The sequence below is a fragment of the Pteronotus mesoamericanus genome, unplaced genomic scaffold, assembly GCF_021234165.1.
Source record: "Pteronotus mesoamericanus isolate MK-2021 breed Mesoamerican mustached bat unplaced genomic scaffold, CSHL_Meso_final contig_130, whole genome shotgun sequence".
Classification (NCBI taxonomy): Eukaryota; Metazoa; Chordata; class Mammalia; order Chiroptera; family Mormoopidae; genus Pteronotus; species Pteronotus mesoamericanus.
This window is the reverse complement of record NW_026555060.1, coordinates 26,272,636-26,289,920: the sequence shown is the minus strand read 5'-3', so window position 1 is coordinate 26,289,920 and position 17,285 is coordinate 26,272,636. Positions and strand designations below refer to the sequence as shown.

Genomic DNA, 17,285 nt, shown 5'->3' with positions numbered 1-17,285 from the left:
AAATCAACCTATTTAATTATATAGCAGTCATTATACTCATTTGGTCATTCAGCCACCACTTCACCACTTACTGCACATTTACTAACATAGCATGTGCACTGTTGTAGGTTCTGGAGAGACAGCAGTGAGCAAAGCAGATTTTTAAAAAAATTATCATAGATATTACATTCTAGTGAGGAAATTCACACACACAAAAATAAGTAAAATATTTAGTATGTGAAATAAATGTTAAAGAGAAAAATAAAGGGGGAAGGAAATAATTAGTATTATGGGGGCAGTTCCCAATTTTAGAAATGATGGCCAAGGAGGATAATTTTCTGAAGGTGACATTCCTTGGGTGTCCAACCCCTGGCCCATGGGTTGCATGGGGCCCAGGATGGCTTTGAATGCAGCCCAACACAAAATTGTAAATTTACTTAAAATCTTTTTTTTTTTTTTGGCTCATCAGTTTTCATTAGTGTTTGTGTATATAATGTGTGGGCCAAAACAACTCTTCTTCTATTGTGGCCCAGAGATGCCAAAAGGTAGGACATCCCTGAAGGAATGAAGGACTGAGACTTGTCACTATCAAGGGAAAGAGCACCCACCCCAGCAGAGGAAGTGGCCAGTGCAGAAGGCCTCGTCGAAGGAATATGGTGGACATGCTCAAAAAGCACTAAGGGGGCCAGTGAGTGAGCAAGGGAAGGCAGCAGGAGATAAAATGAGAGCCTTAACACAAACCAGGTCGTACAGGGCTTTGCAGATCATTCTAAGGAATTTCCCTCTTAGTGTGTTTTGAATAGAAAATGACATGATCTTACTTATTTTAAAATAATCTTTCTGGTTCTTTTAGTGAATAGTTAGACTCTGGAGAGAAAGGGGAATGGTAGCAGAAGCAGGAAGTTGGAAGCTCCAGAAAAGAGATTGCACTGGACCAGGTGGTAAAAGTAAAGCTGGAGATCAGATTCTGAATACGTTTTCCGGGCAGAGTTCACAGAACTGCTAAGAGATGAAATGTGGGGTAAGAAAAAGCCAAACATAACTCTGAAGTGTTTATTTTATTTATTTACACATTCATTCATTCCTTTCAGGGAAAAAGGTGGGGGGCGGGGAGAGAGAGAGTGCCCGCGAGTGCACGTTGACTGGTTGCTCCTGTATGCTCCCAGACTGGGGATTTTAGGCACCTGGACTGAGGACTGATCCTGCAACCTAGATATGTGCCCTGACCAGGAACTGAACCGGCAACCTTTTGGTTATGGGACAACGCTCCAATCAACTGAGCCTCACCAGCCAGGGCAACTCAGAAGTTTTTAGACTGAACTACTAGAAGAGTGGAGCTCCCATTTACTGAGATAAGGAAGTTTATTAATAGAATGGATTTGAAGAAAATAACAGAAACCCCAGTTTGGACATTTATTAGACATCTAAATGTATATAGTATGTCAGACATCTAAGTCTAAACACTAAAATGTATATAAAAAAATATACAAGTCTGGGATTCAGAGAGCTAACTCATTGACATACAATTGGCATTTAAAGCCAAAGGCCAGCTGAGATTACCATGGAAGAAACACATATGGGAAAAAGTTCAAGACTGAGCCATGAGGTACCCCCAAGTGTAGAGATCAAGGATGTGAGAAAGAGCAAGCAGAGCAAACCGAGAAAGAGTAGCCAGTGAGGAAAGAATATGTGAGTTCTGAAGTCCAAAAAAAAAAAGAGAATGTGTCAGAATAGACAGACAAGTAATCAACCATGTCAAATACTGTTAGTAGGTCAAGAGGAAGACTGGGAATTGATGTAACAGTATAGAGGTAGTTAGAGACCCTGGCAATGGGGTGGGGTGGGAGTTAAAATCTGATTGGAATAGGTACAAGAACAAATTGCAGGAAAGAAATGGAAAAAAAAAAATATATATATATATATATATAGGCACCCCTTTCAAGAGAAAGAGCTACAGAGAATGCTGTAGTTATCAGAGCTATAGCTGAAGAGGAAATAGGATCAAAAGAAGATTGGTATGTGTTTCTTTTTAAGTGGGAGTAATAATAGAGTTTACTCTGCTGGGAACGATTAAGGAGGAAGAGAAAGAATTCAGGAGAGAGAGGGAAGAATACCTCAAGAGATGTCCCTGAACAAACACATACACTCACAGGAACTAAAGTATTAGGCAAGAATGATTCTAGGTGGGTAGGCATAGTTGTGAAAACTCATGGAAGCTCTCTTCTGATTGTTTCTATTCTCTTGTAAGAACTAGAAGGCAAGACCATTAGCTGAGAAAGGGCAGAAAAGGTGGTATTGGAGGTTTGAGGAGTGAAGAGAAGGTTCCAATAGTTGAAATGAGAGCACTCACTCATTGGAGAGGAAGAGCATGACTTCCAGGAGGTGCTAATGCTCCAGCTGAGGTTTGTGATCATGAATTTAAAGTAAAACCAATCAGCATGGTTGTATTTTCCTAGCTGCACTTAGCCATGCAGGTGCAGGCACTGCAGCAGCAGAAAGCTGGTTTTATCTAGGGCTGTATATAGGGTAGCCCAGAAGAAGCAAGAGAAACTAGAGAGGTTAAGGTGCATGCAAGTGACTGTGGAACCGAGCTGGGAAAACAGGGGAATGAGGACATGAGTGTGGTGATGAACAATGAAACAGTGGTGGTAACAGTGAAGTCCAAGAATTAGTGAAATCAGGGCACTAGAAAAGAGAGGAACAGTCAGAGAGGGGAAACAAATCCTTATGTTCCCATTTCAAAGTGGGCTGGTAGAAAGTTCGACAGAGGCAGAATTTAGAAATTGTTCAGTTATTCATCACTTCCTTCTCATTCATTCCTTAGCCACAGGTCTGCTTCCCGCACCACCAGCACTACCATTTCACTTCATCAATACTGCAATGCTATGCTCCCAAAAGCCACCACGAAGCTCCCACATGTTGCCTCACTTGCCCTTCTTTTAGTTACTGGGCAGACAGCGAGCATCTCAAAGGCAGAAACTATGTCTTAATTGACCCAAATATTCTAGGCAGTACCTAGTCCACTGCTATACAAGAATGTAGCTATTTAAAAAAAAGAAAAGAAAAAAGAAATTCCTTTGCCAAAACATCAAGGTATGATACTGAGAAAATCAGGAAGTCACAAAATTCAAATATAGGCAGCACCTATGGGGAACTCTATGTAAAATGGCAATTTTGTCTACATCTCAAAGTTATGCTACAGTTGTTATTTTCAGGAAATTTTGATTTTAGAAAGGTTTTCTAAAATGTTTTTCAAATTCCAATTTTAATTTTACCTCTATTATCTGAAACTCAGCTTTCTTCCTCATTAAAGATAAACTGAGAACAATCCTAATCAGTAGCCTCCATCTCATTCTACAATTCACTTTTTGGTACAGGGGGGAAAAAAAGAAAGAAAGAAAACAAACCAGAAGGGAAGGAGGAGTCTGACCAGGTTTAAAACATTCAGTCCCTAGTTCTCAGCTATGGAACAGGCTCCCTAGCCAAGTATAATGAAGAAAGGGGAAACTCCAAGTTACCAAAGGGTGACGGGCTTACCATACACAAGATTTCTCTTGATCATGGTATCTCCCCTGCCAGGTAAGTATTCAAGATTTCTCTAAGTCCTTAAAAAGTTAATATTTTTATTTGACTATAGCAAACTTTGTTGTTGCTGTTTTTGGGAAAGTTGATTAAAACCTCATGCAACAGCTGTGTTGCAAAGAGCTACTGGTCTAGAATAGTGCTCTATTAGCCACTAGGATGCATGAGAATCCCTTGTGAAACTTTTTACAAATTACATGCCCAGCCTCCTGCCCAGAGAGTCTGACTTAACAGACTGAGGTGGGTCCTAAGTAACTATGCTCTTTAAAGGCTCTGCATTAGTAAGCACTCCTGGAGTGGGAACTACCTGTCTAGAAATCAAATATTCTTTGATAACTGATACCTCTCCTTTTTTCAAATATCTACCAGAGGTCCCATCAAATCTCCTAAAATTATTTCACCATTAATGTAATTACTTCCTAACAGTGATATACTTAAGATCAAATTTTAAGAATGACTGCCCCATTAATATATAACATGGCACTCAAAATCAGAAAAGTGGTAGACTTTATTCCTCTGATAAACACAATTCACCAGTAACTATAATTCACCAGTAAACGCAGAGCTGGCCTTACCCGTTCCATGGCTGCATTATGATATGGGAGCTCCTCCTCACTGCAGAGAGAAAAAAAAAATAGTATATGTCAAACAGTTGAAACCAAAGCAAATTTTGAAAAATTATAAACCAATAGGTACAAATAATGTACAACCTTTTCTTTGTCATCACAAAAGTAACATAGCTCATGTTCCACCAAATTCAATATAAAGCAATTAGCTATCTGTAACAACGATGTCCTCTATCTTCAAATTTCTAGACCAGCACCATCCAATAAAGTAATCTCTAGGCACACGTGGCTATTTAATTTTAAATAAAATTTAAATAAAAATTAAATAAAATAAAAAATTCAGTTACTCATTCTCATTAACCACAGGTCAAGTACATGACAATCATGCAGAGAGAGGCTACTGTATTGAACAGTGCAGACAGAGATAGCACATTGCCACCAATGCATAAAGTTCTACTGGACAACACTGCTCTAGACCATCAGGAACCGTCAACAATCTTTTTCTATAAAGGTAAACATTTAAATAATAAATACTTTAGGTTTTATAGACCATACAATCTTTTTCATAATTACTCATCTCTGATGTTGTATTGTGAAAACAGACACAGACAGTATGTAAATCAAGTGTGGTTTTGTTCCCATTAAACTTTTACAAAAACAGGTGGTAAGCTGGGTTTGGCCTACAGGCCACAGTTCGCCAACCTCTACTCTAGACTGTTACCTCCATTCTCTGGCTCAAACCATGGCCTATAATAAATGATTGGCTAAAAGAATTTGTATAGAAAAATAAAACTGCCTCCAAGAGATTTATGAATTAAAAGAAAATGTTAATTTGGTAAATAAGGAAATCTTCATTTGTGAAAACTTCAATGGGAATGATTTTTTTAACATACAATAACAGATGAAATCCACTTTGCTGACATAATGATTTTGTGATATCACCCCTAATATAAAATATTCTGAGACTCTTAGATTCACTGTGAGTAATATAAAAACATGTGCTATCCATAGAGTTATGTGCTTCAAGTTGCTATCTCAGTAGCGTTGATGTTTTGGCAATGATATGTACATATTTTTGCCTTAGTTTCTCTTGACATCAAATAATATCTCTTTCCAGAGTGCAAAACATTTGTACTCAAGAGTCTGGTATTTCAAGGGCACTCTTTGCTACTCTGAAAAGTAGGTGGACCATGAAGCTACAACTGACAAAAAAAAAGTGTAATATCTGAAAGAGATCTCAGACAGTCCAAACCCTCATATCATAGATTCATAGATAAGGAAACTAACATTTTCACTTAGTCACATTTAGCCTAATGTGAAGACATTCAGCAATCTCTAACCCAGTGAGTTCGCATTAAGATCAACAAGATCTTCAGATTACGCAGAATTATATAAAAAGGCTGAAAAATCAATTCTCAAGAAGACAAGAAACTTTGAGGATTAAATATAAAAGGTCTATTGTTGTTTTTCTCCTGTAAAGCAAACATTCATGCACCTTTACTGAATGTGACACCTTGATTTTTTTGTAGTTTTCATTATGCTCATAGTCTAAATTTCCCTAATTTGTAATCCTGATTACTAGGGCCTGTCATGTATGAATGATACAGGATATAACTTCTGATTTAAAAGTGTAACTATCCATTCTTCATTTACTGGCAAGAGAGGACTTGTCAACACCACTGGAATGCCCTGCCTTGGTAATTAGTCAGCAGTGACACCTTGAAAGAATAAGAACATCTGGCACCCTTTGGGCACACCAAGAATGGTATTTCTGGGGTTAGTAACCTACCCTGGGCAGGATTAACCTTTTGTACAGCTGATTTGAGATGATCCTGACAACTGTTTATTTAAACATTCCTAACTGCAAATGAAGCACCAGCTATGGCTGCTTATCACAGGAGAAGTTCTTTGAAGTTGCTGGGTGCATTTCTTTGGTGTCCTCCTATTTTCTAAACAAGACTGACAGACCTATTCTCAACCCTGACTCAGAACCAAGTGTTGCACTTGTCTGTTGAATGATGCTGATCCTCTGCTCAGGCTACATGGTCTGTGTTTGGCAGGTTCCACAAAACCAACTGCTTTCTGAAATTCAAGATAAGACAGAACTGCACACAGCACCCCACTCTACCTTAACTTCAAATCATGCTATTGAAATCCTGGCGGAGAGGAATGCCAGAATATACATACACAACCACAGTCAGCTTTAGGCAAAATCCAGGAGTACACACACTTCCTCTTAGATTTTTATCCAACCCAATATTTTATATAATTTCCTTTTGCCCTATTGCAACCCCACCAGGATCTGGTTGCCTATTCAGTCCCCATCATGCTCCCCAAAACAGTTTTGGAACCCCTATTATCCAAGCATTTTTAATGTGCATTTAAAAAATTTATTTATTTAAAAATTAAGACATAATTGACATAACAATGTATTAGTTTTGCATAACATAATGATTTCATATATGTGTATATATATATTGCAAAATGATTACATTGTTTATTTAATTAACATCCATCAGCATACATGCTTACAGATTTTTTTCCTGCGATGAGATCTACTCCCTTAGTAACTTCCAAACATACAATACAGTATTGTTAACCATAGTCATCATGCTATATATTCATTAGATCCAGAACTTACTTATATCTAGAAGTTTATACTTATTAACCACCTTCACCCATCGCCCCCAACCCCCACCCCCGTCTTTGGCAACCACATATCTGTTCTCTATATCTATGAATTTGTTTGTTTAAGATTCCACATATAAGCAGTATCATACAGTATTTGTGTTTCTCGGTCTGATTTATGTCACTTAATGCTGTAAAGATATAATCATAAATATACATAGATATTTTCTTTTCCATTCATCCATAGATGTACACTTAGGTTGTTTCCATGTCTTGGCTATTATAGATAATGCTGCAAAGAACATAGGGGTACAAATATCTTTTCAAGATAGTGATTTGATTTCTTTTGGATAAATACCCAGAAGTGGAATTGTAGGATCATATGGTTGTTCTATTTTTTAATTTTTTGAGAAGCCTCCATATTGATTTCCACAGTGGCTATACCAATTTACATTCCCACCAGCAGTGCAGGAGGGTTCCCTTTTCTTCACATCCTCACCAGCACCTGTCTCTTGTCCTTTTTATTCTAAACTGGTATGAAGTGATATCTAATTGTGGTTTCAATTTGCATTTCCCTGATGATTAGTGATGCTGAGTACCCTTTCCTACACCTGTTGGCCATCTGGATGTCTTCTTTGGCAAAATGTCTATTCAGACCCTATGTCCATTTTTAAATTAAATTGTTTGCTTTTTTTTTTTTTTTGCTATTGAGTTATATGAGTTCTTTATATAGTTTAAACATTAACCTCTTATCAAATACATGATTTACAAATATTTTCTTTCATTTGGTAGGCTGCTTTTTCATTTTGCTGATGGGTTCCTCTGATGTGCAGAAACTTTTCAATTTGATATAGTCCCACTTGTTTATTTCTGCTTTTGTTGCCTCTGTTTTGGGTGTCAAATAAAAAAAAAATCATAACTAAGACCAATGTCAAGAAGTTTACTGCCTATGTTTTCTTCTAGAAATTTGATGATTTCAGGTCTTATGTTTAGTCTTTAATCCATTTTGAGTTGATTTTTGTGTACGATGTTAGATAGTGGTTTGATTTAGTTCTTTTGCATGTGGCTGTCCAGTTTTTTGAACACCATTTATTAAAGAGACTATTCTTTTCCCATTGTATATTCCTGCCTCCTTTGTTGTAAATTAATTTACCATATATATGTGGGTTTACTTCTGGGCTCTCAATTCTGTTCCATTGATTTATATGGCTGTTTTTATGTCAATACCATACTGTTTTGATTACTTTAGCTTTATGTGATGTCTCCAGCTTTGTTCTTCTTGCTCAAAATTGCTTTGGTAATTCAGGGTCTTTTGTGAGTATATAAAAATTTTAGGACTTTTTATTCTATTTCTGTAAAACAACCCATTGAAATTTTGATAGGGATTGCACTGAATCTGTATATTGCTTTGGGTAGAATGGACATTTTAACAATATTAATTCTTCTAATCTATGAGCATGGACCATCATCCCATTTATTTGTATCTTCTTCCATTTCTTTCATCAATGGCCTATAGTTCTCAGAGTACAGCTCTATTACCTCTTTGGTTAAATTGATTCCTAGGTACTTTATTCTTTCTGAAGCAGTTGTAAATGAAACTGTTCTTTTAATTTCTCTTTCTGATAGTTTCTTACTAGTATATAGAAAAACAATTGATTTTTTGTATATTGAGTTTGTATGCTGCAATTTTATTGAAATTGCTTATTAGTTCTAACAGATTCTTTTTTTTGGTGGAGTCTTTAGTGTTTCTACGTATAAGATCATATTATCTACAAATAGAGACAGTTTTATTTCTTTTCTTCTGATCTGGATTCCTTTTTTTCCTTGCCTTATTGTTCTGGCTAAGACTTTCAGCCTTATATTAAATAAAAGTCGCTAGAGTAGGCATCCCTGATTTCTGATCTTTAAGGGGAAAATTTCAGTTTTTTCCCATTGAGAATGATCTTAGCTGTGTACTTGTCATATAGCGTCTTTCAGATACTTTCTCTCCCTATCCATTTTGTTGAGAGTTTTCATGAATAGATATTGAATTTTGTAATAAGTCTTGAGACTTCACTAATGGATGACAGAGCTCAAGAATGTGGTCAAGTTTTCCTATACGGAGTTTCTTGCATATTACTCCACACCCTAAAACCTTTTATACAAAAATCTTCTGTGCATAACACTCATCTCCAAGAACCATTCCTCCTCAAATTTTTATAGTGGAATACATTAACTTCCAGAGTCTTCCAAGAAGAAACCAGGGGAATGCTGCTTCAACAAGAGCTACACACAATGTCTACAATACACAGGTAAAGCACTGTACCAGCCTCAGGCACAGGTGCTGGCATGTTGGAGGAATACACTAATATTGCTGGATGAATGTACAAAGGGAAGGATGAAAACATACCTGCATGCACATATGCATCTTTACCTTGACACCTAAAAACCCTTCAAGTAGGAAAAAAAAAAAAAGGACCAAAATCTGGGTGACTGGAACATTCTTTTAGGTCAGGAAACTACAGACCATGGATCAAATCCAGCGACTGCCTGTTTTTGTAAATGAAGTTTACTGGAATAGTCCCATACTTATTCATTAATGTATTGTCTGTGGTTGTTTTCATGCTACAGTGGTAGAGTTGAATGGCTGGGACAAAGGGTCCATAAAGCCAAAATTAGCTAATATCTGGCTCTTTACAGAAAATGACTGCCTCCCCCTGCTTTAAAACTTTTTTTAAAGGTTTGTCCTCTAAGAGAAAGAAGCACCTAGGAGCAGCTCAAAAAAAACACAAAGCCGACGGTAAGAAGCAATGCCTCACAGAAATACAGTAAGTAAAAACAAAAACAACAATATAGTCATCTCTGAAAGGGGAGAGACCTTAATTGGATATATTTTTTCATCTGCTATTAAATTTAGAATTACTAATTAATGTGCCTATAACTTTTTAATTGTTTAAATGGAGTATTTCTATAACTTGAAGTAAACTTTCATTTTGGAAACTTAAAAGTTAACCTGCTAAAATCCCTTAAAACCCTATTTTTATTTCTAAATTTTATTTCTATTTTTGTAGTAAATTTTGTCTAAATTTATATTTACTCCAGTCAAAATTATTATATGAATATAAAATTCTCAAGCCCTTGTCATCAAAAGATATTTAAAAACAAAACCACCTTTATTCTGGTTCTCCAATATTTATACAGTTATAGTAAACTATAATCAGCTAAATTTAATAAATATATATATATATTTTGATAAGTAGTTGAAAACCTGAAGCTTGGTATTAATTTTATCTTTATTTTTGGTACAATTTCCTTCTATTTCTTCTATTAATAACTTATGACCTAAACGCATTATCTAACATTATCCAAATACCAATCATTCTTTGTTGAGCATAGTTGTACTGGCTATTTTTGATAAAAATGTTTAAAGTTCTCCAACTTTTTAAATAAGCTGAATTTCCCCATTCTCCAAATGCAGTGCAATCACAGGCATACAGACAGGGGACAGCTCTGAGTCTTAACAAAGTTTCTGAGTACTTAACATAGATATTCCTGTCCCAGCATCAAGCCAAGCTGGTTTGGCAACAGTTTTCATATTTATTGTGAAATCTGTTATAGAACCGAGTTAGTCCTGTACTGCATTTGTTAATTACCATCATCCCTCTTTACATATTATAACAAGTAATTTAACTTACTAAAACTGTAATTAGATATGAAGTCAGCAGCCTTCAGAGAAGGCTGCAAAGTTAGTTTTTGCCATTGTGTTTTATTGACATTGACACTTAAAACCCAATTTCATTGGAGAACCCATCGAAAATTGCAAAGGACTAAGCAGAAAAAAGTGCTCTTTCAATCAAAATGTGACAGGGAGCAATATCTAAACACACAGGCCACATGACTTTATTCAACAGCACAATACTCTCCAGTCTACAGTGACAAGCAATAAAAACCACCAGCAGCAACCTCTGGAGAAAACAACTTACTGAAATTAGATATTGTAACAAAATTCAATGATTTTCATGAAACTTAATAAAGTCTAACATTACACTGAAATCCATTTCTATATTTCATTATTCTCATTTGAGTTGCCTGCCTTAGGACAGCATCATGGAGTAACTAAAAAGAAAATTAGTGAGATAGGTAGCATGAGAAAGGTATCAATTGGCTTCGTTTTTAAAGAAGTGTAGAGCTCAGCTCTTAGAGCATAACTCAGTACACGTGATCGTTTTAAATAGCATCCTCTCTTTAGGCACTCTTTTTGCCCCCCTTTTCTTTCTAGGCATTTCAATGCCTTCTACTGGGTTTCTCTTTTTAAAAATACGGGAGCACAGCAACAGGCAGCGTAATGCAGAAGCTCAGAACACAGCTCTGCTGTAGGACTGCCAAGGTCCACATCCCAGATCGGACACTTGCTGTCAGCACAGCTCGGGCAAGCTGCGTGATCTCTTTGTGTTTCATTTTCATCTAAAAATACTGATTTTTTTTTTAAAAAAGAATACTTATCCCAAAGAGTTTTTGAGAGGAATAAATGAGTTAATCCATGTAAAGAGCATAAGACAGTGCGTGCTACACAGTAAGTGCAAAATAAATATTAACTGACATTATTAAGATAAATTGACCGACTTTTTCCCCACTAGTGCCAAATGGAGCTCAGCACAGAAGGTAAAAAAACAAGCACAAAATAACTGATTTTTAGACTGCCAAGTACAGGCTAGGCTCTTGGGCCAGAAAATTGTTCACACTGTTTCAAGCAATGAGAAAAAAAGAATTTAGGTAATTACTAGATCCTTCGGAATGCAGTTTTTTCATATGTATCTTGTACTATATTAGGCCATGTTGGATATATTTTTTCATCTGCCATTAAATTTAGTTCACTGCCATCAGAAACACTGCAGAGGTCAAAATCAGCTGAGCTGTATTCCACCGGCTAAATCAAAATCTGGGATAGACCCCAAAAATCTATTTTTAAAAAAATAAACATTTCTCAGCTGACTAATTTGGGATCCACTGATTCTGACAGTGCTAAATGCTCAAATCATCCTCTAAAACTTTACTCACATACCTCAGACCTGCATGTTAACGCACACAAATGTGTACTCATTTCCTGCCACATTTTTGGCCAAGCTTGATTTACTTAACATTTTTTTAAAAAAGTAGAAGTGGGGAGGGGTTAATTTAAGAAGAGTATTTTCATCATAGTTAAATACTCATCTGCTAGTCTGTTGAAGTTCAAAGTCTACTAATTATAACTACTCAGGAGAACATTTGGGTATGATAATGTCGTTAGGTATAATAATAACACTTTATATTTGTCCTTTGTATAGTAGTCTATTATTTTGTGTCTTCAAAGCTTCCACTACATTATAAGGTATGAAAAGCAGTTACTGATTTCTGTTTTATACATGAGACAAGAAATGGTTAACTTAGCCAGTGAAGCCACAAGAAAAGCATATATTCTCTAATTTAGAGTACTGTTGCTGTGTCTGTCTGCTTGTTTTATCTTGAGAGAAAAAAACATTAGATAATCAAATACTATCTAAATGCAAGAGACCTGAACAAAAGGAAAAAACAAGTTCTGAGTACTGTAAGTCACTGCTATGAACTACACAAGAAATTCTATTTTTCCCTCAACTCTAATCATATATCATAAAATAGAAATTTCTGGCTTTTTCCTGTTTATAATAAACAAGACTGAAAGATACATTTGAATGAGGAGTTAATCACCGAACTGTATGGAACCAAAAAAACTACAGAATGAAGTCTCCAGCCCATGGGAATCTGACTAAACAATGCCAGAGCCAGAAGAGGTAGATTCACATCATTTACAGTATATTTTTAAGAGTCAAAATCCTTTTAATCACTTTACTTTATACTGGTCTAGACCTCTCTCAACTCTTTATATAACATACTCAGGATAAATGGAATTAATTTTGAGAAGCAATAACATGAATACATTTATAACTATAGGGAAGATTAACGGCATTTTTTTTCATCACTCACTTTTAGGCTGCATAACACTAAAAGTTTTAATTGCTCATTATTTTAAAAATGCGTTTATATAAAATGACATGTTTCATAATTATTTTTGAAATATAAATTGTTATTCATTTCCATTTAATTCTGCTAAATTATTAATGCAACTCATTTATTGCACTTAATGTTCTTACTAAAATATAACAAATATGTACTAAAGATTGTATTCTTACAAAATAGTTCAATTTCCATCACAGAGGTTAAAAATGCCAGGAATTTAATAACAAAAGTATGTTGCAATACAAGTCTTGGAATCTTATTCATAGCATGCTATTAAAAATAAATAAAATCACCCTGGCCAAGTGGCTCAGTTGGTTGGAGCATCATCCCATACAACAAAAGGTTGTGGGTCCCATTCCTGGTCAGGGCACATACCTAGGTTATGGGTTCAAGCTCCAATAGGGGCATGCACGGGAGGCAACCAATCAATGTTTTTCTCTCACATCGACGTTTCTCTTTTTCTCTTACTTCCTCTCGCTCTAAAATCAATAAATATATCCTCAGATGAGGAATTTAAAAAATAACAATAAATTAAATAAAATAAATAAAATGGGTATAACAGATGTCCATGGAAGCATTATAATAATGTTAGCTTTCAATCTATGCAACTTACTGTAAAAAGCCAAATCTATCCGTGACTTTGTAAACAAGGTAATCAGCATCTTCCCAAGGTTCAATCTCTGCACCTTCTCGTCCCTATAATAGTGAACAAAGAAGGGTGTTATTGGAAACCTGTATAACTAATAACTTTTTAAATAAAACAAAAACAAAAAACAAAAAAAGGAGAGCCGTTTTTATATATTAACAGTTAAAGCTGGAAATGAGGCACTATCCATCTTAGCTGGCTTTAAATACATATTGATATTTTTGGCAATATCATCACTATTTTCTAGTTGCAAACTCTGGAAGATACTATATGTCACCAATAGCCGATAGTAGCTAAGCTTTGCTCAGACTTCGGTTCCTGTGAGTACTGGGGAAGAAGGAAGCAAAGAGGAGTAAGAAAGTCACTTAAGAACGAACTTTCAAAAAGTTTTGAGTGAACATGTCTTAGAAAAAAATTATTTCTTGTCTTTTCATCCAAACTTCTCAGAAGAGTGGGCTATCCACCTTATCTCCCTGCTTCTTTACTTCACAGAGATATCAGCCCTGAAACTATTCTGGCCAAGGTCAAAAACCATCTCCCATTGTTGAAACCAGTGGACACTCTTCAGTCCTTTTCATATGGATTTTTTTGAAGCACTTGGCAGTGCTGCTGCTCACTTTCTATTCCTCAACCTACATGACATCACCTTTCTTGGTTCTCCTCATCCCTTTCCAGCTCTTCTTTTGGTGGCTTTTTCATAGTATCTCTTAACTGTCGATGTGTCCAGACCTCTGTCCTCAGCCACTGCTCTCTCATTCCACCCTTGAGGCTGTTAACTTGTACTGTTGGGGCAGGAACCCCAAATGTAACTGTTTATCCAGGGGTGTCCAACATTTTGGCATCTCTGGGCCACATTAAAATAAGAAGAGTTGTGCTGGGCCACATATTAAATAAAATAAGAAGAGCTGTGTTGGGCCACATATTAAATACACAAACACTAACGAAAACAAAACAAACAAAACAAAAAAAACCCTCATAATGTTTTAAGTAAATTTACGGTTTTTTGTTGGGCCACATTCATAGTCATCCTGGGCCACATGCGGCTGCAGGTTGTGGTTTGGTTACCCCTGGACCAATCCCTCAAATTCCAGACTCAATACCCAACTGTCTTGTGAACCCTTCCATCTGAGTACACTTTATAATTGTCTGCTCGTGTGTTCTCCAGTAAGCCGTGAGCATCTCATGGGCAAAAACTGCTCTAACTCATGTCTGTAGTGTGACTCCCCAGGGCCTAGCACAATGCCTCGCCTAGTCATTAACTGTTAGTTGCATGGCGGGGCAGGGGGGCGGGGGAAACATGCAAGGATGGACAAGTGATAGTTCTACTGGTTTTAAATTAGTTAAGCAGTTAAAAAAAATTAATTAGGTTTTTCATGGACTACCCAAAACCTAATCATAGTAATGGGAAACTGTGTCTGATGTGCCAAATGACCACTTAAAACAAACTCTGGGAATGTAGCCATTGAGCTGAGCACTGCCTGTATGCCTCCCTGGAAGCAGGGCACAGTCCAGACGGCTTTCTCTAATTCCATGCTCCTGTTATTCTCACAATAATAACAAGTAACAGATATAAAATTACATGCAAGTGATACAAATGTAAGACATGACATAAATCACTACTGTGACTCATAGACCTCAAGAGGTAAGGAATAATGAGACACATAATTCGTCAACAATTGTGATTTCCGAGGGCATTAAAAACCAGATTCCGAAACTAATTTAAGGATAAAATGCTAATGGAGTGTATACATAAATGTGTAATTTAAAATTTCAGATCCAGGGTAAATTTTTATTGGCACATATAAGTTATGAATAAAGTAGGTATTTAATTTGATATGCTAACTTATTAAAATATTTATTGACTATCTAGTTTGAGTCAGGAACCTTTCTAATTGTTTAGAATATGAGAGTAAATCAAACAAAAGAAATTCTTACCCTCAGAGAGTGCAGATTCTAGGCGTGAGAGCAGCCAACAAACAAAGTATAATATTTAGTATGCTGATGTAATAAGAGTTATGGTGAAAAATAAATAAAAGAAGGGGATACAGAGTGCCAAGGGTAGAGGAGGAATATTAAACAGTGTGTTCAGAGATTTCACTAAGGTGGCATCTGGGTAAAAATCTGAGAGAGATAAGGCAATGAGGCACAAGGATATCAAGGATCTACGTGTTCTAGGCAGAAGAAACAGCCAGTGCAAAGACCCTGAGTCAGGGGCAAGCCTGGTGTATTGGAAGAACAGCAAGAGACTGGAGTGGCTAGAGCAGAGGCAAGGAAGGAGAGAACATTTAGAGACAAAGTCAGAGAAAAAAGATGACTTCAGCGGTCACATGAAGTAAACTGACTGGTTCTGTAATCAAGCTCTCCAAAAAGCACATCCATTTCTATTTATATGTTTTTTCCTAATAAAACTTAAAGAGTAAATATGAATACTTACTCTGTCATATTTAGCAACTATTTCAGCTCGCTCCTGGGCAAGCTTGAGTGCTACATCCTGGTCTGAATCTGTGGAGAGATCAAATTTAGATGAACTGTTATTTAAAGAATCATAAAGTTATTTAATTATAAAATTGAGCTAAAACATACAAATCAAATAAAAACACATACTGCCAAAAATGACAAATCAGCAAAAATCAAGTAAACTTTAAAAGATAAGTTAAGTATCTATAACTATAACCTTGGAATATCAACATATATATCATTTCAATATTATATATAGTATTCAAAAGAAAGCAACTTTGTTAACATAGCATTAACTTGGGGGATATGATAAATCTTACCACTGAGAAATCAATTTTGGATCTAATTTCAGAGAAAAAAGTATTAAAGGAGAAACTAAAACTAAAAGCTCTAAGTTTTCAATGAAATCCATTTGGGTAGATGATGATAAGAGCACTCAAAAAGGTTTTTAAAAATTAAGGGAATTTGTCCACCAAAAAAGCACATAATAAAAATAATCATTACCTCATTTAGCCTCTCAGGACCCCTTTACCAATTGCCCCAAATACAATAATAATTTCTACTTTTACTCCTTTCAACCCCCACACTCCTTTCTTTCTCTGTTACCACCATGTATCTTTCAAAAACACAAATATGACAACGAAAGTAGAGATCATAACATAAAACAGCATGAATATGATTTACATGCCCCAAGTACCATGAATAAAAATAAAAGACCAATGACAGATTGTATAAATGGCACCTCTGATAAAAAAATAAATAAATAAAAAGACAAGCATTCCACTGAAAGACTGGGTCAAGGTCATGAGCAAGAAATTCACAAGAGTAACAAGAGGAGGGACAACTATGTTTGTATTCTTACTAAGTGCCTGGCACATAGTAAGATACTGCCAGGCAGTAGATATTACTGTGAAGAGCACTTTACAACAACAGTCTAACATAGGTTTTATATTAAGCCTATTACACAGATGAAAAAATAAGGTTTACAGATTTGAACTAACTTGTCTAAGGTCTCAATGCCAGTCAATAGCAAAGCCAGGATTCAAATCTGGACAGCCTTGACTCCATATAACCATTACTTTATAAAAGTAATTACGAAAGACACACACAAAGAAAGGACTTCCACTTAAAGATGGCATATGGAACACACATATCCATTCCTCCTAAAACCACACTAAAATGACAATGAGGTATTCTTTAAAACCCCTCCCTCAAAGGCTCAGCAAATGGTTAATTCCTGAGAGAGAAGGATGGGGTTAAAAAGAGTTGAAGGGATGTGCAGGTGTGTAGCAGAGGTTGGGTGCATGGAAGAAAACCAAATCCAAAGCAGGAAACCAACAGACGATGCCTAAAGCTACAGAAGCAGGAAGTGGCAACAGAGGAGCGTTATCTCGCACTATGGAAGTAAACAGAAA

At 36.1% G+C, this 17,285-nt stretch overlaps 1 protein-coding gene across 3 annotated transcripts in view; it reads right to left on the bottom strand.

Annotated features, from left to right (window-relative positions):
• The window catches only part of USP6NL (USP6 N-terminal like), a 175,453-nt gene that overhangs the window by 57,695 nt on the left and 100,473 nt on the right, over window positions 1-17,285 (bottom strand). For all 3 annotated transcript variants that reach the window (XM_054593783.1, XM_054593767.1, XM_054593775.1), the window contains 3 exons: window positions 15,848-15,915; window positions 13,381-13,463; window positions 4,137-4,176 (listed from right to left, as the gene is read on the bottom strand). In XM_054593783.1, coding sequence (XP_054449758.1) covers window positions 4,137-4,176; window positions 13,381-13,463; window positions 15,848-15,915 — 191 coding nt within the window. The remainder of the gene's footprint in view (window positions 1-4,136; window positions 4,177-13,380; window positions 13,464-15,847; window positions 15,916-17,285) is intronic.